Genomic DNA, 22927 nt, shown 5'->3' on the forward strand with positions numbered 1-22927 from the left:
TTTGCTGTTCCAAGGAATGAAGGTTGTGTAAACAGAGGGGCACAAACAGAGCAAGGCAAGACTTTGCACAAACTGGTGTTACATTTTCCCTGGAATGTCACTTTTTTTATGGGAAGAGGAGCTTGTTGGCGTCGTGCAGGAATCCCCTGAGGTGGCACAGTTGAAACAGTTTTGTTATCAAATGATGTGGCTCATAAGTAACAAGAAACACTATTAAAAACACAGATTTTTTTGGGGGGAGTGGTGTCCAGGCTGGTGGATTTTCCACACTTTTGTTTGCTCCCCCCACACCCCCATTTATCTTTCATTTCGGTGCCATCCCCAAATTCCATGTAGTGCTTTTGGAACCAGGGCAGATGGATAATGAACTGTCACTTGGCTGTGTTCAGGATGGTTGTTTGAATGTTGAGACAGTGAGAGATGTAAAGCACAAATTGTGTTTCACACCCCCCCACTGCTGCTCCTGTGGCTCTGCTCCCTCCTGCAGGAGAGCAGGGAGGGATCCTGGGGGGATTTGGGAGCAAAAGTCCAGTTGGTTGTGCAGGAGGGATTTGACCCAGGGGCAGGGGGAGGGTTCAGCAGGAAAATGGCTTTTGGCCTCAGCTCAGAGGCAGAGCTGGTGTTGTGCTTTTTAATTGTTATCTTTACCCCAAGTAGGATTCTGTTCTTGCTGTGCTGTGTGGGGTGGGAAATGGGGGAAATGTGGGCCCTGGGAAACAGCGATTCCATGGGATCATGGGATGGGTTGGGTTGGAAGGGACCTTAAAGCCCACCCAGTGCCACCCCCTGCCATGGGCAGGGACACCTCCCACTAGCCCAGGTTGCTCCAAGCCCCATCCAACCTGGCCTTGGACACTTCCAGGGATCCAGGGGCAGCCCCAGCTTCTCTGGGCAACCTGTGCCAGGGCCTCCCCACCCTCCTAGGGAAGAACTTCCTCACATCCCACCTAAACCTCCTGTCTTTCAGTGTGACTCCACTCCTTGTCCTGCCTCTCCATGCTCTTGGAAATACTCCTGCCCCATCTTTCCTGCAAGTTCCCTTTATTAAGAGGCAAAAACCTGAGCTTTCCAAGCCTTGGGATTCAGGCACAGACACAGGCCCTGGCACAGGTTGCCCAGAGAAGCTGGGGCTGCCCCTGGATCCCTGCAAGTGTCCAAGGCCAGGTTGGATGGGGCTTGGAGCAACCTGGGCTAGTGGAAGGTGTCCCTAGGTTGGAAGGTTGGAACTGGATCATCTTTAAGGTCCCCTCCAACCCCAACCATTCCCTGATCCCACGTACGACTCCGGTGAGGGTTCTCCTGGCAGGTTCTGGGTGACCACAGAACGAGAGCCAGGGTGGTTCCCCTGGGAGCTGCTGGGCAGAGCAGTCCCTGCCAGGGGTGTTTTGGGATCCTGAGTGTCCCCAGGGACAGGCTCCAGGGGCTGGGCTGTGCCCATCTGGGATCACCACTTGTGTAACAGGGCGGGGACTCAGAGCCACGGGCACAGCTCCCTTGTCCTGGACCCCATTATTAATTGGGGCCTGGGCACAGCACTAATTACTGTTTTCGCTGGGCTGCCTGGCTGGGAGCTTCCTTTGACTCACCCCATTGGGAAAGTCAGCCCTGGGAGGGTTTTATCCTCCCTGCTGGGGCCTGTGAGGAGGGGCCAGTCCTTGTGTGGCTGGGGTGGGGAATCCCTGGGGAATCCATCAGTTTTCCTGCCTGGCAAACTCCCCCAGTGCCCCTCACAGCTTAGCTCAGGTGGGTTTTTATTATTAAGGCACCCTCACTGGGCTTCATCTCCAAATAAACATCCCAGTGAATCCAACACCTCTTACATAAGAGCTGAATAAAAACCCAGTAGTGAATAAAAACACCTTATTACCAATCATAATACTATTACCAGTAATAATAATAATATTACCAGTAATAATAATATTACCAGTAATAACAACAGAGCTGCAGGTGCTGGGGAGGGGCAGAATAAAAGAAATTTGTCAAAGCAGCTTATTTGGGTCGTGATGAGCCTTGGAGAGCTGGGTAAGTCTTGGCTTTAACCTGAAAATACTGAATCATGCCTCAGTCTCTGTGTTTGCTGGTTTTTTTTTTAATCCATTCCAAGTGTATTTGTAGTAAAACCACTGCCCTGCTGAAAGGAGTTTCTAGAAAGGTAAAAATAAATAGTGGTGGTGGGTGTTGTAGGCTGTGTCCTGGCAGGTCAGGAAGTCTTTGTCTTATTTATACTCTTTCTTTCTTGCTGGGGGATGTGGTTTTTATGGGCAACCATCTCTATTTAAAACCTCGAGAGGCTGAGGAAGCAGCATCATTTTAAATCAGATACCTGTGCTGGGCCATCAGACACGACCTATGGGGTTGCTGAGGTTTTTGGATGGGTGCTGGAAAAGCAGGAGCTGGAGCAGCTTTGGGAGCACAGAGGGGGGTTTTTGGGTGCTCAGTCCTGGTGGGATCCCAGCCCTGAGCTGTCCCTGGGGATGGGGGTGGTTCATTCAGCCCCAGCCACAACTCCTGGGCACTCAAAGCTGATTATCTGGGAGCTGCTGCCTCCCTGAGCTGTGCCCGGGCTGCTCCAGGTCCTGGCAGGGCCGTGCAGGGGCAGCTCCTCGGATGTGTGTCCTCCCCAGCCGCAGCCCAGCGGGTAACTCGGGGCTGGGGGGGCTGGAACTGGGCTTGGAAGGGAGCTCAGGGAGCTTCCAGGGTGGTTTTGGGGGGGTTGGTTTGGGGAGAGCTGCCTGGGGCAGGAGAACGAACCAGATGGACAAACAGCACCCGTTTGGGGTCTGGCAGCGGGTTCTGGAGGGGGGTTTGGGGTTAAATGGGGTGTGGCCACGTGGTTCTTGCACTGGAGTGGGATTTGTGGAATCATGGGGTTTTTTGGTGTCTCACCTGCACGTCCTGGCTCTGGAGTTTTCCTCCCTGAGAGCAGCGTTGGGACTGTGTCCATGTGTCCATCTGTCCATCTGCCCATCCCGAGGGGTTTCCCCTCCCTGGCAGTGCCACCGTGTCCGAGGGGTGTGGAACGGGAAGAGCTTCGTCACAGCCTGCATTTCTGTGGGGCTTTGCTGGGATTGGAATCGTTCCTGGTTCCAAAAAAATCCCCCCAGACAGGCTCTTTATTTAACTTTGCCCCCTGTGCAGGCTGGGCTGGGGCAGCTCATCCCTCCCCCCCCTTCCCAGCAGGAATTCCAGCTTTCCCAGCCCAGCAGAGCTCAGGGAGCAGGGATGTGACAGTGTCCCTCCAGCCATTGGCCCATGGAGCTATTTTTAGGGATATTAAGCCTGTAATCAGCCTTTTTGGCCGGGGTTTGTCCTGCTTAGTCAGGATTTTGCCCGGGCAGGGTTGGGAGCAGCGGGGCAGGAGGGCAGTGGCTGCATTCCCACCCTTCCTTATCCCAGCAGAGCATCCCCACAGCCAGGGATGGAACCTCTCCCAGCACTGCCTCGCTCCCAGCCAGCCATTTCCTCGGAGACTTAACTCAGATTGAACTGGATGGGGTTTAAACAAATTCCCTGTGTAACTCCAGGGAAATTCCCTGGGTCTGAGCTGCTCGGGGCTGTGAACAACTCTCCTCTGGAGAGCCTTGGATTTCACTGGCACTTCAGTGACTGATCTCTGCAGTGTGAGTCTTCTTTGCCTCCAGGAAGGCAGCTCAGCCTGCTCCAGCTGCTGCTTCCCGAAATCCTGTGCTGGGAAGGGAATCCTGTCTCGGTTGTTTGAGCCCTGGAACAGTGGGTTGGGTTTTTTTTCCCCCAAATGAGCAGAACTGGGGGCAAGATGTCAGTTCATATCGACAGTGTTTGTAAGAAGTCGTTTCAAAGCTTCACTGAGAGCTTTTCCAAGGGAAATACTGAGTGAATTCCATATTTTTCCTGTTGTTCCCTGGCTTATGCTCAGCTTTTTTTACTGTTGGTGCTGTGAGTGAGGTTTGCTCTGTCTTGCCTTGTCTCAGTGGCTGCACTGGGCTTGTTCATCTCCATGTGGACCGTAACAGATAAAATTGATATAAATTCTACCAGGAATGCTGGAATTCTGGCTGGGAGCCAGCAGCTGTTTAGCTGGAAAAACCTCCCAGTGCATCTCCAGCTCCTCGGGGTTTAAACTCGGAGTGAATTCCCACGGATGTTCCATTGCTTTTAGAGCTCTGAAGGTTCATCTCCAAAGTGTGTCTGACACAGCCTGGGTGGCAGGTAAACCCCGGAATATTCCAGCTGTGTCTGTGATCCCTGATTTCTACAGGCAGCAGTTGATTCCCACCTTTCCCAGCTTCAAACCAGTTTCCAGAGAGCGCGTTATTTGCTCTCTAATAATTAGTAATTGCAGCCTGTCCTCTCTCTGGCTGGCTTTGAATTGCTTCATTTCCTGTGGTTGGGTGCACCTGAGGAGGGTCTGCCCAGCATTTTCCTCGGGGATCAGGGACAGTGGAATCCTGGAATATCCCCAGTTGGAAGGGCCCCACGAGGACAGGGAGCTTTAGGCCTCAGAGCAGCTCCAGCTTCATTCTCAGCACGTGGTTACCTTGTTCTTTTGGGTCTGTAAGAAGTTTGTCATGCACTGTTACACTCAAGTTGGGGTGTTTTAAAATGAGAATATTTGCTGATATCCCATGGGTCGTGGTTTTAAATTCTGCATTGTTTGTTTGGCACTTTAATAATCTAGAGGAATGGATAGAGAATGTGTTTGGGGAAGGCCTGTGGCTTTCCTTCCCCCCTGCCCACCTCTGTGGGTGTCTCTGCCGGGTGGTTGGGTGGGTTTTGTCCTGAAAATGGGTGTCACTGTCTCCCTTTCCCTCTCTGTGTCTCCCTGGGCTGTGCCAGTGTGTGTTGGGCTCTCAAGGTGCCAAATCCGTGTTGTTTTCCCTTCGAATGAACATCCAGGTGGGTCATTTTATGTCTCAGCACCACAACCAACCCCAGTGCCTGCTCTAACCTTGCAGCCACTAATTCCCTGAAGCTCTGGATAAGCTTCATCCCTTTTTCTCCACCGAGCTTTGAATTTGCTGCTCTGGGAGGGAAGTGCTGGAGTTCAGAGCCCGTGTCCCCCTGTCCCTGGGTGGGCTTTGGCTCCAGGGCTGCTGCAGCCCCAGCAGGAGCTGCACTGACAGGACCAGGACAATGGTTTTAGGATGCCAGAGGGCAGGGGTGGGTGGGATATTGGGCAGAAATTCCTCCCTGTGAGGGTGGGGAGGCCCTGGCACAGGTTGCCCAGAGAAGCTGTGGCTGCCCCTGGATCCCTGGAAGTGTCCAAGGCCAGGTTGGAGCAACCTGGGCTGGTGGAAGGTGTCCCTGCCCATGGCAGGGGGTGGGACTGGATTATCTTTAAAGCCTTTCCAAGCCATTCCATGGTTCCCTGAGCCAGACCTGCAGGAGAGAGCCAAGCCTCCATAATCCCCTGCCTTTCAGGGCCTGGCCCGTGGCAGTGCCAGGCCCAGTGAGGGGTGCAGGGATGGCACAGTGCTCTGTGCCAAGGTGCCTCCCTCAGCCCTGGCAGCAGGGGCTGTTCCCGTTTCCCATCCCCCTGGAATGGCAGCTGGGACACAGCTGGGGGCGGTTCCTGTGCAGGGACAGGAGTCACCCGATGTCACCTGGGCTGGGCGGTGTCACCACTGACCCACTTGGGCTGGCCCTGCCCTGTAATGAAGGGCTGACACAGCCAGGCCTGAGCAGCAGCTCCTTGTCCTCCCTGGGAGCAGGGAAAGGTGGGAATTAGCCCCACGGGGAGCACGTCGGGGCTGCTGTGGGAGCAGAACCAAACTTTTCATGTTCTGGAGGGCAGAGGGAGGGTTGTTACAGCACAGGGACCGGCACACCTTGTGCTGGGGGAGAGGCTGGGACAGCTCTGCCTTCTGGTCCCTGCTGTACATCCTCATAAACCTGCTTGGTTTATGGAATCCCAGGCTGCCTTGGGTTGGAAGGACTTTAAACCCCTCCAGTCCCACCCCCTGCCGTGGGCAGGGACACCTTCCACTAGCCCAGGTTGCTCCAAGCTGGCCTTGGACACTTCCAGGGCTGGGGCAGCCACAGCTTCTCTGGGAATTCCCATTCCAGCCCCTCACTGCCCACCCTGGGAAGAATTCCTTCCCAATATCCAGTTTGACTTCACACACCAGCAAACCTGGCCCTGGGTGGCACGTTCTGTGTTTCAGACATGCTGCTGGATCTACATCCAAGAAAAACAACGTTTTTCTGTGTCCTGACCAAACAAATTCATTCCACTGGACACCACCTGGAATTAGGGATGATGAAAGAGATGTTAGGAAAAGCGAACTTGGGGCTCTGGGTTTTCATCCCTAGAAACATTTGGAAAGCCTGGAAGTCCAGAACAGCCTCTTCCATTTATTTTTTTTTTTCAGAGCAGTTTTATTTTTGTGAGGACTTGCCAGAGAGTCACCATGTCCACTGATATATTTAGCTGTACGTGCTGCCATGACTTAGCAAAATCCCATTTCCAGCCTGTTTTCACCCAGCCTCTGCCATCTGAGCCCCCAGGCTCTGAGAAAATAGGTCTGGTGATGCCCCTGGCACTTCCCAGCCTCCCAGGAGAGCGGCAGTTCCAGAGGTTCTCCCATGGAGCACATCCTGCCTGGGCCCACCCACCCACCCCCCTTCCATCAGGTTTTAAGTCCAAGGACTATTTTTAGCCAGACAAAAAAGAAAAACAAACATTCCTTTAGATTAGTGCTGGTCAAAGGGAAACTCCTGCAGAAGGGACTGTGAGGCTGGGATTTGTGCTGGGATCCAGGTGGGATTTTCCTGCCCAGGGATTTGATGGGCAGCAGTGGAGTTCCCTGGGAGGAGGGAGGGGAGGCTGTGGCTGCTTTGGAATCTCTGTTTTAATCTGTTCTCTCCTGCTCTGGATCCTTTTTGGGAGTCTCCTCCTGCTCTGATTTGCTCCTTTAACTTCTCCTACCCCTTTTTTTTTTTTAGGGAGGAGGGTGCTGGCCTGGACAATGGTGGGAAAGGGGATGGATCTGTTGGTGTAACTGTGGGGGAGAGAATAATTCCTCTGCCCTTCTCCTTCACTGGAGCTCTCTGTGCTTTCCTGGATTTCCCAGCTGATCCCATCCCAGAGCGGGCATGTGCTGCTTTCCCAGCCTTGGGAATGTCTGTCCCTCCTGCTGTGGCACTCCAGGGTCACCTGCCAGGAGCTGGGTGGTGCTGGTGACTCTGGGAGATGCCCCTGTCTCTGAGGGAACTGCCCTCCCGGAGCTCTGGGAGCTGGGAATGGCACAACTCCACTCTTAATTAGCAGCAAATTGCCTGTCTGGTTCCTGTTCAGGACCTGCCAACTTGTGATGTCTCTGGTGGGAGGTGATAAAAGTGTCTGTGGGGGGGGAGACAACACTTGTGCTGGGTGAGATTTTGGGAAGGAATGTGGGAGAGTTCGTGTCCTGCTCCGGCGTCTTGGGATGATTCAAAGGCAGGCTGTGGTTTGGGAACACATCTTTTGGGCCTGGCTCCAAAAGCCTTGGGTTTGGTGTTCTCTGGTGCCCATGGTGTTATCCAGTTCCCAGGTTTTAATCACTGGTGGGAGCATTTTAAAAGGCAGCATGTTGGATTTTCCCGTTGGATTTTCCCGTTGGATTTCAAGCTGAGATGCCAAAAGCTGGTGCTTTGGTGGGTGATGGGATTGGATCCATGCTCAGGAGCAGGATAATTGGAAGGGGATGGATCCACCTTCAGGTACAGGGTATTTATGAGGTGATGGCATTGGGTCCATGCTCAGGAGCAGGATAATTGGAAGGTGATGGATCCCTGCTCAGAGTCAGGATGTTTGGAAGGTGATGGGATTATATCCATGCTCAGGGATGGGGCATTTGGGAGGTCATGGCATTGGATCCCTGCTCAGGGACAGGATATCTGGAAGGTGATGGGATTATATCCATGCTCAGGGACAGGATATTTGGGAGGTCATGGCATTGGATCCCTGCTCAGGGACGGGATATCTGGAAGGTGATGGGGTTGGGTCCCTGCTCAGGGACAGGATATTTGGGAGGTCATGGCATTGGATCCCTGCTCAGGGACAGGATATTTGGGAGGTCATGGCATTGGATCCCTGCTCAGGGACAGGATATCTGGAAGGTGATGGGATTATATCCCTGCTCAGGGACAGGATATCTGGAAGGTGATGGGGTTGGATCCCTGCTCAGGGACAGGATATTTGGAAGGTGATGGGGTTGGATCCACCCTCTGGGAAGGTGATGGGTTGGATCCACGTTCAGGCACAGTTTGAAAGCTGGAGCACAAAATTTACCTGTTAAGAACTTACTGGAGCAGATGTCTGGAAACAGCCTTGTTAACCAGCCACTTTCTTCCCTGGGCCTTATTCCCTGGAAGTGTGGCTGACCTGTGGCACCTGTGTTTGCTTGCAGATGTTCTCAAACAACGATGAGGCCGTGATCAACAAAAAACTGCCCAAGGAGCTGCTGCTGAGGTGAGTCCCTGCCCCTGGGGGTGGGATTTGGGGCTTTGCTGCTTGGGCTTGGACTGGGTCACTCCCCAAAAAGCAGCACAGGGTCCAAGGTCTGCGTCAGCAGCAGTTTGTGCTGAGTGTGATCAAGTTTTAGGGGTTAAAATGCTGAATTAATTTGCTCCTTGCCTGTTTTGTAGGTGGAGGGACTGTAGGACTGAACAAGTCCTTGGTGAGGAGGAGTGGTGAGCGTGGGCTGGTGTGGAGAGCAGGGTTGCACTCCAGTGGGCTTTGTCCTGCTCCTGCTCAGCAGGAGCCAGATGTTCAGCAGCTGGCAGGATGGTCCTGTTGGGAAAAGATCCGCCAGATTTGTGTATTGTTAAGGTTGGAAAAGACTTTTAGGATCACCCCTGTAGGATGCTCTGGCCCCATGTGGGACAGAGTCCCCCTGGGAAGCAGGAGGGGGGTGAGGGGGTGATTGTCCCTCAGTTGGATTCGGGTTTGTCAGTGCCTTGAGCTCAGATGTTGGGCTGGAAACGGGGAAGGCAAAGGCAGGAGGGAGCTGAAATTATTAACACCAATAAAGTTATTATTAACACCTGCAGTTCTTACACTGCAGGAAACTGGGGGTCTGTCAACACTCCGTGGCTGTAAAGTCTGGGGAGAGGAGTGTGAGACAGGAACTGCTGCTGGATCACTGCTGGAACAGAGGGAACAGGGAAAAGGTCTCACTATGTTTAGTTTTCACTGCACTGCCACCTCTGGAGTGTTATTTCCAGCCTGATCCAGGTTCTCTTATCCCTGTGTTCCTCACCCAGTGGAGCCCTCCCTGCTGACAGTGTGGGGGTTTGGGTTTGGAGCCTTGGGACACAGGGAAGGGGCTGTCTAGCAGAAAAAGGGGGATTTGGAGAGTGACAAAAAATTGTCTTTCTGGGTTTTTCTGAGAGTGGATTGTTCTTGTGGTGGGAGCAGACACGACAAAGGCAGGATTTGTCCTGGTGGGGAGGTGACAAGGCACGGGCGGGTCGGGGACAGGTTGGGAAGAGCGTGGATGTGTGAGGCAGGGAATGTGGGGAATCTGGCAGGGAGGAAAAGGCCAGGGATGGAATTGAATGGAGATTTCACATGGATTTCAGGGGAAGGACAGGTGTGTGTCCACAGGTCCAAGGAGCAGGGCCTGGGTGAGGTTTCTGGGAGGTGGAAGTGGAATGATCCCGAGTGGGACCAAGGGTTGAGGTTTGGGTCATTCCTGCCTGTGTGGAGGGACATTCACCCCCAGGAGTGTCACCTGCTGGCTCTCAGCTGGCAGGAGGCAAAGCTCTGTCAGAGTCCTGCCCTCTGGAAATGCAGGACAAACGTCCCCAATCCAGGTGGGGCTGAGCAGGGGACAGGGAAAGGGGTGATGCCCCCAGAGCACCGTCCCCTCCCACACCCCAGCCCCACAGAACCCCTGTACCTTTGGGGTGGCAGAGGCTGCTGCTCTCCCCTTTCACATCCTCCTGCTCTTTATTTTGCTCAAGTGCAGCTTCCACTCCTCAGCCACACACGGGAGACACGGAACCCATCTGAGATGGGGCAGGGAACAGGCCCTTCCCCAGCAGCACTGCCCAGACACACCAGCCTTTGTCCTGCAGACACTGACACCCATTTACAGGAGATTCCTGCAGGGAAACCCATCCAAGTTTCCCTTTCAAAGGCCGCACTGTCAATCCACACTCATTAATTTTCGCAGTCTGTTGACAGTGAATTCCAGCTCTCCAAACCATCACTCATGAACTTGAAACATTTATCAACTGCTGGTTTCTCCCTGGTTCCCCCCTGATCCCGGACATTTGCTGGGCAGGGATGGCCAGTGACACCCAGGCACCACAGGCACAAACATTCCCACAGGGAATTCTCCCAGGAGCGTGAGAACTCTGATGTCCTGCTGGAATTCCCTGTGTGGGGCAGGACCTTCCCTCCCTTCGTACCACAAATCCTTCTCCAGTTGTCTGGCAGTGTTTGTGGAATCATGGAGTGGTTTGGGTTGGGAGGAACCTTAAAGCCCATCCAGTGCCATGGGCAGGGACACCTCCCACTATCCCAGGTTGCTCCAACCTTGGACATTTCCAGGGATGGGGCAGCCACAGCCTCAGCAGACAATCCCAAATCCATGTCCTGGCACTGCTGTTCCTGCTGCAGCTTTGTCTCCTGCCAGCTGAGAGCCAGGAGGTGACACCCTTGGAGGTGTCACCCTTCCCACACACAGAAATGAGCCAAAGCACCAAAAAGCAGCATTCCCTGCTCTGCCCTCATTCCTTGGCTGCTCCAGCTCCTCTTTGGGCAGTTTGGTGTCTCCAGGGGGTGAATCCATGGTCCCTGTCAGCTCCAACAGTGCTCATGTCCCCAGAGGGGGAACCTCATCCCTGTTTCCCTGTGCTGCCATTCCTGCTGCCACAGGAAAGGTGCTTTTATTCCATGAGCTCTGGGAGCCAAACCCCAGCCCGGATTTTCCGTGGCCTCTGGAGAAGGTTTCACTCCCGGGGTGATGTGGGGCTGTTAAACACCCCCACCTTGGCAGGAGCAGGGACCAGGCAGTGGGAATTGGGCTTTTCCTGGCTGGTTCATGGGCAGGTCAAGCAGTTTGCAGCTCTCTCCTGGCCTAAGCAGCTTTGATCCGTGCTCTGCCTGCTCCCCCCTTCCCAGCACACCCCCAGCACTGCCTCTGCCATCCAGCATTCCAACCCCACCCTGCTTTATCCCCAAGGAGCTGGAGTTCTTGGGAACTGATGAGGAGGTGGGAGCAGAGCTGTGATTTCTTCTCCCCCTGCCCAGCCCATGGGAGCAGAATCCACCTGGAATGGTGACTCACTGGCAGGAACTGCTGTGGGTAATTTTAGAAGGCTGAAGGTCTAAGCTGGCTCACCTCAGAGCCCTCAGCATCCAGGGATTTCAGCAGGGGCCTGACCCTAATCCAGTTAGGGACAGTGGGAAAGTGAGGAGTCCTAGAGACCCTGAGTGGATTAAGAGGGTGAAACCTGAAAATTGCTCTAAGTGGGTGTGTTTTACCCAAACTGGCCAGGGCTGAGCTGTTCAGCTGCACGTGGGGGAGTTACTTTGCAGTGAAACAGTTTAATCCGCTGCAATTCCAGCCTTAATTCCTGTTGGGAAAGCTCAGCCTGCCTTCAGCTGCGGTCACTGCTCGGTGATAAAGTTGATTTTGTGGATTATTTCCTCGCTGTCAACTCTGAGGAGAGAAAAGACCAGTGTAAAAGAGTTGGGAACAGAACAGGAATCCTTCCTGGATGGAAACATAAATATCCCAGCTCGGTGCCTTTGGGTCTGTTAAGGCAGAATTGGGAAAAATTATCCAAGTAATGCTTTTCTGGGCACCTTGTGCCGGTGTCCCACCACCCTCACAGGGAGGGATTCCTTCCCAATATCCCACCTAAACCTGACTTTCACTTGGAAGCCATTCCTGCCTCCACACATTCCCCCTTGTCCTGCTGCTCCAGGCCCCTGTAAATGCTCTCTCTCCGTGTTTCCTGTGGCTCCTTCAGGTGCTGGAAGGCCACAATTAGGTCACCCTGGAGCCTTCCCTTCTCCAGGCTGAGCAATCCCAGCTCTCCCAGCCTTTCCCCACCGCTCCATCCCTCTAATCACTGGGGTGACACCCGGGACTAATCCGGGCACCGAAACCGGGCCCGTCGCCCGCTTTGATCCCTGGGCTGGGAATGGTGGCACTGCCCAACTCCTGGGAGCTGTTGCTGGAGGTGCTGGTGCCTTGGACTCGCTCCCACGTGGAGTCAGAGCCAGCCATCCCAAAATCCCCGGGTGTGCTCCATGGGCTGGCCAGACCTGGGGCTCTGGGGCTCCGTGTGGGGCCACGACCCCCGAATTTCCTCTCCAGAGCTGCTCCAAGCTTTGAGGTTCCTGTTTCCCTGGGGCTCCAGAGCTGCTGTGTTTCCCTTTGGTTTGGGAGCTGCTGCCTCTGCACTTCTTTTCAGCTGAATCACAAAGGAGTTTTGCTGCCCCAGGCTTTTCCCCCTCCACCACCACCTTTGTTTTCCACGTTCCCCCTGTGTTAAACCAATAAGGTGCCTCTCGTTTCTCTTCCAGAATTTTCTCCTTCCTGGATGTGGTCACTCTGTGTCGCTGTGCTCAAGTTTCCAGGGTAAGAACCTTCCTCCTCTTCCTGGTGGGTTTTAGCAGGGGGTTGGATTTGGGGAGGCAAAGTCCTCTTGCTCCAACCCCTTCCAGTCACACAGGGGGTTGTACCAGGGACCTTTGTGCCACTGAACTGTTATTTGGTGTCCCCTGTTAACACTGGAAAATTCCCAGTGAAGGGGACTCCAGCCTGGAATAGCATTTTCCAGTGTCCCAGGTATGAGGGGGGTTGACTTTTTGCCCAAACCTTTCCCCTCAGCCTGGGTTTGTCCAGGGAAACCTGGAAACCTGCTGGAAACCCCAAAGCTGGGGGTCTGAAACAGTTTGGGTGGAAATACAGGAATTCTGATTCACAGGGGGTGCTGCAGAGCCAGTGGAAGTTTATTTCCTCCCTGGATGTAGTTGGAGTAAGCCTGGAAAAAAAGAAAAAAGAGTGTTTTGTTTGGGGTGGTTTCTGTCCTTCGTGGGCTTCAGCTGGGGAAATCCAGCTGGGAATATTCACTTGGGAAAGTTCTTCCAGCTGCAGGTCAGATTATCTGGAGCTTCCAGGTTCATCCTGGGAACAACCAGAGGAGGCACTGCCACAGGAAGGGTGGGATGTCCATCCAGGGGAGGTGTTGGAGTGGAGTGTTCACTGTCCTGGCTGGGTCACCCCTGCACAAACTGCTCAGTGCATCAGTCAAAGCACGTTGTGATCAAAAAAATTATGCTTAAACATTATTTACTGCATTAAAACTGGCCCTGTGTGGGGCCTGGGCGTTGCAGCTCCCACCTGGATAACACAGGTCTGGGGAGGGAAGGACCTTCCAGGTGAAATCCATGGCTCCAGCAGGACGGTCCCAGCTGGAACGGGATCCTGCCAGTGTCAAGGTGCCCTCCTGGACTGCCCCTTGCTCCTGTTTGCACAGGGAACAGCATCACTCACCCCGTGGCACAGCACGTGAGGTCCCTGCAGGAGGTGCAGGAAGGCTCTGGAACGTTCCCTGCCCAGGGAATTGTGCAGCCACCGGTGCATTTCCCACCGGAGCCGTCGCTTTTCCCGAGGACCTTAAAACAAAGATCAGCAATTCAAACCACAAAGAGAAAATCACTTAATGCCCAGTTCTGCCCCCTGCTCTGACTCTGCACCTATTGTTGCCCAAGAGCTGGTGTTTTGGGCTGGGAGACGAGCTCAGGGCATGTGAGGGATGGGATGGGATGGAAAATCCACCTGTACTTATCCCCGATTTCCCAACGCTGAGCTCCTGGTTATTACCAGATCTGGTTGTTTACTTTGATTGGGTAATTAAAACTTTACACACAGCTCTGTGCTGATTCACTGAGGGCAGAATCACCAGCCCTGGGCTCCTGCCCCTCCTTTTTGCAGCAGGAACCACGTGAGATTCGGGGGGTTTGGACCAAAACTAAAGCCCCTTGTGAGCGTTGAGGGTCCCCTGGGGGGGACTCACCTTAATTCCAGCCAGGAATGTGAAGATACCCAACAGCTCCTCCCGCTCTGGGGGCACCAATTCCCTGCCTGGGGGACCTGGAATTCCAAGTTATTCCCTGGGGTAGTCCCAGCAAGTGCTTCTGGTACCTGCCCAGTTCTCCCTGTTGGAATTCCCCCATTGGCTTTTCCACCTGGGACACTGAGAATGTTGTTCCTCCAAGGAACAAAACTGGGACTGGGTCCCCCACTGACCTTTTTTTTTATCATATTAACCACACATTTACATTTTTTCCCCCCATAAAGGCATGGAATGTTCTGGCCCTGGATGGCAGTAACTGGCAGCGAATTGACCTGTTTGATTTCCAGAGGGACATTGAGGTATCATTAAGTGACATACAAACCCATTTTTTTCCCCCCTTGTTAAGCTGTAATTACAGCCTAGAATGGATTCATACTCCCAGAGTAACCCTTTTTTACCTTCCCTGGGGATAGAGATCATTAATTTCAGCTCTTCAGCTTCGAGGAGCCTTTTAAAGTCTTGGCAATCCCATTCAGCTTTTGAAAATGGACAGAATTATGTGTCTGCATCAAGCCTTGAGAGGGGCTAATGGAAGGAAAGTGGTTTTGCCTGTTCTGAAAAAACAGAAATTAGTAGAAAAAGTGTGTTTTTGGGGAAAACTGCTGCTTGTTTGGAGCAGAACTGAGGCTGTTTCTCCTTCCCCTCCCAGTCAGCACAGCACTGATGAGACCACAAAGGCTGAATGTCTGTTGAATCCTTCCCTGTCTGTCTTTAATATCAAAAATTGAAATTTCAGTGAAGATGATTTGGGGGGGATGAGGTCAAAAGTTCTCCCTAAAAAGGTGCAGCTTTGGAGTTGCCTCGTTGTCGGATCTGTTGGATGTGGGCTCTGCACTCATAGGGATGGTCTTAAAATGGAAAGTGCCTTGAGCAGGAAAAGGGAGCAGAAAAAACCAACCCTCAGAATGTTTTATTCCATTTAAAAAAAACCCAAAAAAAATCCTGAAAAAACCCAACCCCTTTTAAAAGAAAACGCTGGGATTTGTTGTTCCTCACCTCCAGAACCAGCTGGGCTTCCTGATGTGCTCAGGCTTTGCTTGGAGGGAGTTAAATCCAGCAGTTGGTGTAAATTATTGATACAGACGTGTTTGGATCCCCTAATCCAAGCAGGATCCACAGGCTTGCCAGAGGAATTGCAAAATCTGGGAGTGTTGCAGCTCCTCCAGCCTTTTTCCAGGGATGTGGAGCTCGTGGAGCTGCTCCTGTGGCCCAAAACTCACCTTAGAGATCTCAGTGTCCCTCTTTGGTTGTGGGATTATGTCGTGTTGAGCCTGATCCTTGGTTTTGGGGGCTTTTTGGGGACTGGAAAAGAGATTCCAGAGGAGCATCTTCATCTTCTGTTGCTTTTAAATGCCAGTTAGTGCAGGGAGAGCCGAGGGATGCTCCTGGTTTGTGATGAACAACCAAAGCACAGGGGGAGGTTCTGGATTGCTGAGCACTGCTCAGATGTTCTCCAGAGGGTTTGCCCTTCATTCCCAGGGAGAGAGGGAAATCCTGGGCTCTTTGGAGACTTCCAGTGAACACAGATTTGAAATAAAAAAAGCCTTTTTCTGGATCTCTCGAGCCACAAGCGTTTGAATCCCTTTTCCTGCCAAACTCCTGGGCTGGTTCTGCTCCTGAGTGGAAGTTTGGGTTTATCCCTTGGAAATCCTGCTGCCCAGGGTGTAGCTCCCCTCCCATTCCCTGGGGAGTCTGTGGGGATGTCCAGGAGCCCCAAACTGGGGGGAAGTTCCTTGGAATTCCCCCATCCTTGGCCGATGGGCTTCAGGGAACTGCTCCTTGTCTCTCCATCTTCAGAAGCTGAATAATCCCCCCCTTCCCCCTTCCCTGAGATCCTCCCCGTGGCATTTTTATTTCCTTAGCACCCTAAAGTAACAAACCTGTTGTTAACCTGCCAAATGTTGAATCCAGCTGTCTGGGGGTTTTTTTTTGGGGGGCAATGCTGAGGTGCCCTTTCTGTCTCCCCCAGGGCCGGGTGGTCGAGAACATTTCCAAGAGATGTGGGGGATTCCTGCGGAAGCTGAGCCTGAGGGGCTGCCTGGGAGTGGGGGACAACGCCTTAAGGTAGAGCTGCCCCTTCTTCCCGCTTGGAATTGGGCTGGGAAGGGGGATTTGGCTCCTCCATCCCCCCAGGACGAGGATAATTCAGCACCACTTCATGCCCCAGCCCCTCAACCCGTGTGTGTGTGTGAGGGAAACCTCGAGGGCAGGGACAGACACTGCTCATTTCCCGCTTTAATTGGTCATTTTTAACCTCAGCCCGGGTTCAAAAGTCTCATTAAAATTCAGTTTTTCTCGGTTCTCATTAAAATCCTGTCAGCTGCTGTTCCAAACTCAGGAGGGATTGGCACTGAGGGGCAGCTGAGGCCTTTAGTGGGGCTGGGAAATCCCAGGGCACGAGATGGGCCAGCAGAAATCACTGGTTTTCTGGATTTCCTTCTATTTTCTTGGGTTTGTTCTTTATTTTCTTAATTTTGTTCTTTATTTTCTTAATTTTGTCCTTTATTTTCTTGATTTTTCCCTTTATTTTCTTGATTTTCTTTTACATTTTCTTGATTTTCTTTAATATTTTCTTGGTTTTTTTAATATTTTCTTGATTTTCTTTTGTATTTTCTTCGTTTTCTTCTTCATTTTCTTGGTTTCCTTCTTTACTTGTTTTCTTCTCAATTTTCTTCTCAATTTTCTTGCTTTTCTTCATTCTTTTCTTATTTCTTGATTCTCTTGATTTTCCTCTTGATTTTCTTGATTCCTGTTTCTTGATTATTTTCTTTTCTTGATTTTCTTCTTCTTTACTGATTTTCTTCTTTACTGATTTTCTTCTTTATTAATTTTCTTCCTTATTTTCTTCTTTACTGATTTTCTTCTTTACTGATTTTCTTCTTTACTGATTTTCTTCTTTACTGATTTTCTTCTTTATTGATTTTTTCTTTATTGATTTTTTCTTTATTGATTTTTTCTTTATTGATTTTATTCTTTACTGATTTTCTTCTTTATTGATTTTCTTCCTTATTTTCTTCTTTATTGATTTTCTTCTTCACTGATTTTCTCCTTTATTGATTTTTCTTCTTTATTGATTTTCTTCCTGATTTTCTTCTTTATTCCTCCTTTATTTCTTCTTTAACGCTCGAGACCGTTCTGCCAAACCTTAATGTGCCGTGTTCCGTTTCCCACAACTGCTGTAAACCCCCTGGAATTCTGTTCCCTGGCCAACCCAGTGTTTTCCCTCCCTTTCCCAAAGGACCTTTGCCCAGAACTGCAGGAACATCGAGGTGCTGAACCTCAATGGCTGCACCAAGATCACGGACGCGTGAGTAGAGCTCTTCCCTCAGCCCTGGCTGCTCCAGGGCCTGTTTCCCACCCCTTTTTTAAGGGAAAGCCTTGGCTGTGTGGGAGATGATGGAATCATGGAATGGGTTGGCTTGGAAGGGACCTTAAAGCCCACCCAGTCCCACCCCTTGCCGTGGGTTGGACACATTCCACAATCCCAGGTTGCTCCAAGCCCCGTCCAGCACTTCCCACAATCTTTCTGGGAGTTCCATCCCAGTGTCCCCACCCCCTGCTCCCCCCAGAGTGCCCCTCCCATGGGATGTGTGTGAGCTGGGATGGATCCGTGGCAGGAATTGTCTCCCTGTCTCTCTTCCAGCACCTGCACGAGCCTCAGCAAGTTCTGCTCCAAACTCAGGCACCTGGACTTGGCCTCCTGCACCTCCATAACCAACCTGTCCCTGAAAGCACTGAGGTAGGAGCCAGCAGCACCGGCTGTGCCAGCAGAATCCTGGAATTAAGGTTGGAAAAGACCTCTAAGACCACCTGGGGAACGTCCCCCTCGGAGCCGAGGTTTGGGAACTGTGTCCCCACCCAGGGGGGATGTGGGGTGTGGGAGTGTCTGTGCTCACAGGGCTTCCAGGAATGGGCATTTCAGGGGTGAAAAAGCAGGATTGCCTCCCAAAACAAACCAGCATTCCCATGTTTTCCCCTCTCTCTCCCCCAAGCGAGGGATGCCCGCTGCTGGAACAGCTCATCATCTCCTGGTGCGACCAAGTGACCAAGGATGGGATCCAGGCCCTGGTCAGGGGCTGTGGGGGGCTCAAAGCCCTGTCCCTGAAGGGCTGCACCCAGGTATGGCTCTGGAAAAGGGGGAGAAGCACAGCTGGGATGTTCCTGCTGCTCCTCAGGGGGCGGGGAGGGAACACTGGGCATTTCTTTTACTTCCCAAAAAGTTCCATCGCCCAAAGGCCCCCAAAGCCCTTCTGGTGCCCCCCCAGCTCCAGTGGGTGGGTTTTAGCAGTGCCAGGCTGTCTCAGTGTCTGTGTTTTTCCCCCCCCAGCTCGAGGATGAGGCCCTGAAGTACATTGGAGCACATTGCCCCGAGCTGGTGACTTTAAACCTCCAAACCTGCTTGGTAAGTGAGGCTTCCCAACATTCCAAGCCCATCCCTGAGCAGAACCCTGTGGAATGTGCTCCGTCCTCGGTGCAGTTGGAGCAAACAGTTGATGAAAAGCAGATTTTTTGGTGCCATTCAGGAGGGTTGAATGAGCCCCAGAGCAGCCTTTGCTGTGTCAGGGTTGTCCCTCCCTTCCCTGCCCTCCCGAATTCATTTGCAGGATGAGCTGGAAAAATTCTTTCCATCAGTCCTGGAGAGTGGCCCTGCCAGGCCTTTCCTCTCATCTCTTTGTGGAACTGAACCCAAAAAATGCAGTTTTCCTGCACAGAAGGGCCCTGAGCCAGTTCTGCAGTGCCAAAAATGTGCATTTTTGCCAAAAAATAGATTGGAATGGGCTCTCTGTACGTGCCATTGCACAGTTAGTCTGGAACAGCAGCTGGGCAGCCTCTTCCTTTTCCAAGGAAGTGGGCCCTGTGGCCAGGGATGGGGCTGGATAAACCCCCTGTGTCTGGGAATGGGGCTGGATAAACCCCCTGTGTCTGGAAATGGGGCTGTATAAAACCCCTGTGTCTGGGAATGGGGCTGGATAAACCCCCTGTGTCTGGGAATGGGGCTGGATGGACCCCCTGTGTCTGGGAATGGGGCTGGATAAACCCCCTGTGTCTGGGAATGGGGCTGGATAAACCCCCTGTGTCTGGGAATGGGGCTGGATAAACCCCCTGTGTCTGGGAATGGGGCTGGATGGGATCCCTGTGTCTGGAAATGGGGCTGGATAAACCCCCTGTGTCTGGGAATGGAGCTGGATGGGATCCCTGTGTCTGGGAATGGGGCTGGGTGGACCCCCTGTGCCCAGGGATGGTCTTTCCAAGCAGGAATAGCAAAGGCAGGAATCCCAGCCCCTTCCCCATCCCTCCCCTGGCCCCACTCCCAGACACCTCCCTGCCCACAGAAAACGACTTCCCCAACATTTCCAAGCCACTCCAGTGGGGTTTCTCCTGTCCCAGCTGCTCCAGCAAAACCCCTCAGCGCATTTTGGGGTCGAGGGAGCCAGAACTCCTCCCAGGGGCTGGAACTGTGGGAGGGGAAATCCCTGGAATCTCACGTGGAATCTCACTTTGGTCCCGCAGCAAATCACGGACGACGGGCTGATCACCATCTGCAGGGGCTGCCACAAGCTGCAGTCCCTGTGTGCCTCCGGCTGCTCCAACATCACCGACGCCATCCTCAACGCCCTGGGGCAGAACTGCCCTCGCCTCAGGTGGGTGTGCCCCGGAATTCCCCGGAATTCCCTGGAATTCCCACCCCCACGTGGAGCGGGGGGGTCCTGGGGCAGCGCTCGGGTGCCACCGGGGCCGTTTTCAGCCTTCCTGGAAGGGCAGTTTTTGTCCCTGAGCTTCATCCAGGTGTGGTTTTTGTATGGAATGAGCAGAGGAAAAACCACATTCATGGTTAAAAGCTGGTTAAAAAAAATCTGGTTGAAAACCAGATTCCTGGTTAAAACCTGGTTAAAAATCGGATTCGTTTTCGGACTCTGAAGGTCTTCCTAGAAGGGCAGTTTTTATCCTTGAGCTTCATGCAGGTGTTTTTTTTAATGGGATGAGCAGAGGAAAAACCAGGTTCCTGGTTAAAACCTAGTTAAAAAAAATCTGGTTGAAAACCAGATTCCTGGTTCAAACCTGGTTAAAAAACGGATTCCTGGTTAAAAATCGGATTCATTTTCAGCCTCTGAAGGTCTTCCTAGAAGGGCAGTTTTTGTCCCTGAGCTTCATCCAGGTGTGGTTTTTTTAATGGATGAGCAGAGGAAAAACCAGATTCCTGGTTAAAACCTGGTTAAAAATCTGGTTGAAAACCAGATTCCTGGTTAAAACCTGGATAAGAATCTGGTTAAAAATCAGATTCCTGGTTAAAACCTGGTTAAAAATTGGATTCGTTTTCGGACTCTGAAGGTCTTCGTGGAAGGGCAGTTTTTATCCTTGAGCTTCATGCAGGTGTTTTTTTTAATGGGATGAGCAGAGGAAAAACCAGATTCCTGGTTAAAACCTAGTTAAAAAAAATCTGGTTGAAAACCAGATTCCTGGTTAAAACCTGTATAAAAATCTGGTGAAAAACCAGTTTCCTGGTTAAAAATCAGATTCGTTTTCAGCCTCTCAAGGTCTTCATGGAAGGATGTTTTTTATCCTTGAGCTTCATGCAGGTTTTTTTTTTTAATGGGATGAGCAGAGGAAAAACCAGATTCCTGGTTAAAACGTGGTTGAAAACCAGATTCCTAATTAAAACCTGGTTAAAACCTGGTTAAAAATCAGATTTCTGGTTTTTAAACTCTTGTGAGTGAAGCTGGAATAAAAGAGCTCCTGCCCTGGTACCCACTGAGTAACTCTCCTCTTGCACCACTGGGAAACAGCTGGGAATAGCTGGAAACAGCTGGAAAATGGTGCCAGGCTCTTCCCAGTGCCAGGACATAAAATAAAACTCGGGAAGTTCCTCCTCAACACGAGGAAGAGCTTCATTCCATGGGGAGCAGCTGCCCAAGGGGGGTTGTGGATCCCCCTCTCCGGACATTCCAACCCCACCAGTGTCCCCCAGCCTGGGTGGGGTTGCACTGGGTGATCCCCAGGGATCCCTCCTGGGATTCTCCTGGGATTCTCCTGGGATTCTCCTGGGATTCTGGGACCCTTCCATGGCTCCTGTCACCTCTTTCCCTGCAGAATATTGGAGGTGGCGAGGTGTTCCCAGCTGACCGACGTGGGCTTCACCACCCTGGCCAGGGTAAGGGCTCCTTCCCTCCTTCCCCTCTTCCTTCCTCTTTCTGGGATAAATAACAAAAAAATAAAAACAAAAAAAACTCCAGTAGATTTTGGGAAAACTTCTTTTCTCTGTGTTTGGGTGGAATCTAAGTCACAAAAATTAGGGTTCGTGGTGTCTTTAAGTTACAAAACATAAGGGTTTGTGGAAGCTAAGTTACCAAAAAAATAGGGTTTGTGGAGTCTAAATTGCAAAAATTGGGGTTTATGGGCTCTTTTAAGTTGCAAAAAATAGGATTTATGGAATCTGGGTTATAAAAGGGTTTATGGGATCTCTGGCATGGACCCACAGGTCTGGGAGGGGTTACATCCAAACCACATGAAACGTTAAATACTTGGGAGTTAGAGACTTTGCTGCTTGGTTTTTGAGGTTCATCTGTGTTGCCTACACATGACCCTAAATTTAAATTACCTTAATTACCATTAAAACCCTCTGTGCCTTTAAACGAGCAAAATTTCCTTCACTGTCCTTGGTGCTGTTCTTAAAGAAGAGGGAAAATTTCCTTCCAGTCCTGATATTTCATGGAGAAAACCCCCTAATTTTTAAAGAAAACTGTCTTTGTGGTGGTTATATTTCTATTTCTATTTCTATTTATATTTATATTTATAGTCTGAACTTTACACTGAGTTTGGGTGTTTGGTTTTCTCTTTATTCCCAGAACTGCCATGAGCTTGAAAAAATGGACCTGGAAGAGTGTGTCCAGGTAGGAAATGTTTCCCTTTTGGCACAGCTGGTGAAAAATTAGTAGATTGTCTCCAGATTAGAACCTAATTTAGAATCCTGAGCAGTCAGACTGGCTGGATTTAGAGAAGGAAAATTTTGGTTTTATCTTTGTTTTGTGTTTCATTTTAATGCTGCTGCTGTAAATGATAAATATTTATTTGGAATGGATGTCAGGTCACGTCATGAATGTGTGAGGTGGGATTTCTGACGTGGGGTGGAATCCCAGGGAATGATCTTTACGCTCAAATGTTGCTAAAAATGACGGGGTTTTCCTCTGGCAGGTGGTTGGGACAGTGGTTGTAGAGACCTGGAATCAAACTGGGCTGCAGCATTGACAGGGCAAAGGGTTGGATTGACTCGAGATCCCATGGAAAAACCTCCAGCCCCAAGGATAGACTGGAAGTGGATCCAGCCCAAGGAGGGAACAGGGCTGTGGGAACAGCCTGGCCTGGGGTTCTGCCTTCCTGGTGTTCCCAGGGCACAAACCCAGGAGCTGCCAGGAGGAAATGACACCCGTCCAGACAGGAAAAGGATCCCAAAAAAAGGAACGAGGGAAGCAGGGCCGAGCCTTGACCTGGCACAGACCCATCCCAGGCAGCTCCCTGGGGGGCCTTGGGGTTAGAAACCATTGTGTGAGTCTCCTTCTTCCTGCAGAAAACCAGGAACAGTCCACGGGCTGGGGGAGGGATCCTGAGCCCTCCTGAACCCCCAGGAGCTCCTTTGGCTCTCAGAATTGTGATCTAATTCAGCTCCTTGGGGAAGTTAAAAACAACCCAGTGGTGCCTCTGCCTGCAAAGGGCAGGAGCTGATTCAATGAGGAGATGAGTTCCTGAGGGCTTCAGGAGAGTGGCTGTGGGGAAAACTCAGGGCTTTGGGAAAATTCTGCCATTTTTTTATTCATAGAGAGGAAAAATTAAGTCCTTGTGCACCACACCCAAAGTTAAGGGGCCCTTTCCT

The 22927-nt window shown here is 51.6% G+C and overlaps 1 protein-coding gene and 1 long non-coding RNA gene across 7 annotated transcripts in view; both read left to right on the forward strand.

Moving 5' to 3' along the window:
- The window catches only part of FBXL20 (F-box and leucine rich repeat protein 20), a 33823-nt gene that overhangs the window by 6677 nt on the left and 4219 nt on the right, over positions 1-22927 (forward strand). For 4 of the 5 annotated variants that reach the window (XM_051794655.1, XM_051794654.1, XM_051794657.1 and 1 more), the window contains exons 2-12: positions 8370-8431; positions 12506-12560; positions 14286-14360; positions 16031-16125; positions 17300-17368; positions 17705-17800; positions 18054-18180; positions 18389-18463; positions 19573-19703; positions 21151-21211; positions 21906-21950. In XM_051794655.1, the coding sequence (XP_051650615.1) occupies positions 8370-8431; positions 12506-12560; positions 14286-14360; positions 16031-16125; positions 17300-17368; positions 17705-17800; positions 18054-18180; positions 18389-18463; positions 19573-19703; positions 21151-21211; positions 21906-21950 (891 nt within the window). Of the gene's footprint in view, positions 1-6719; positions 6740-8369; positions 8432-12505; positions 12561-14285; positions 14361-16030; positions 16126-17299; positions 17369-17704; positions 17801-18053; positions 18181-18388; positions 18464-19572; positions 19704-21150; positions 21212-21905; positions 21951-22927 lie in introns of those variants that run through there. The other variant, XM_051794656.1, reaches the window with a different exon arrangement.
- Positions 19720-21143, forward strand: LOC127474191 (uncharacterized). 2 transcript variants are annotated; one of them, XR_007905752.1, is made up of 4 exons: positions 19720-19982; positions 20177-20274; positions 20490-20692; positions 20967-21143. It is a non-coding gene; the product is annotated as an uncharacterized LOC127474191 (long non-coding RNA). The 2 variants fall into 2 exon arrangements; XR_007905751.1 differs by having other exon boundaries at positions 20177-20692.

Source organism: Manacus candei, unplaced genomic scaffold, assembly GCF_025592945.1.
Source record: "Manacus candei isolate 608988 ecotype Guabito, Panama unplaced genomic scaffold, ASM2559294v1 h1tg000040l, whole genome shotgun sequence".
Classification (NCBI taxonomy): Eukaryota; Metazoa; Chordata; class Aves; order Passeriformes; family Pipridae; genus Manacus; species Manacus candei.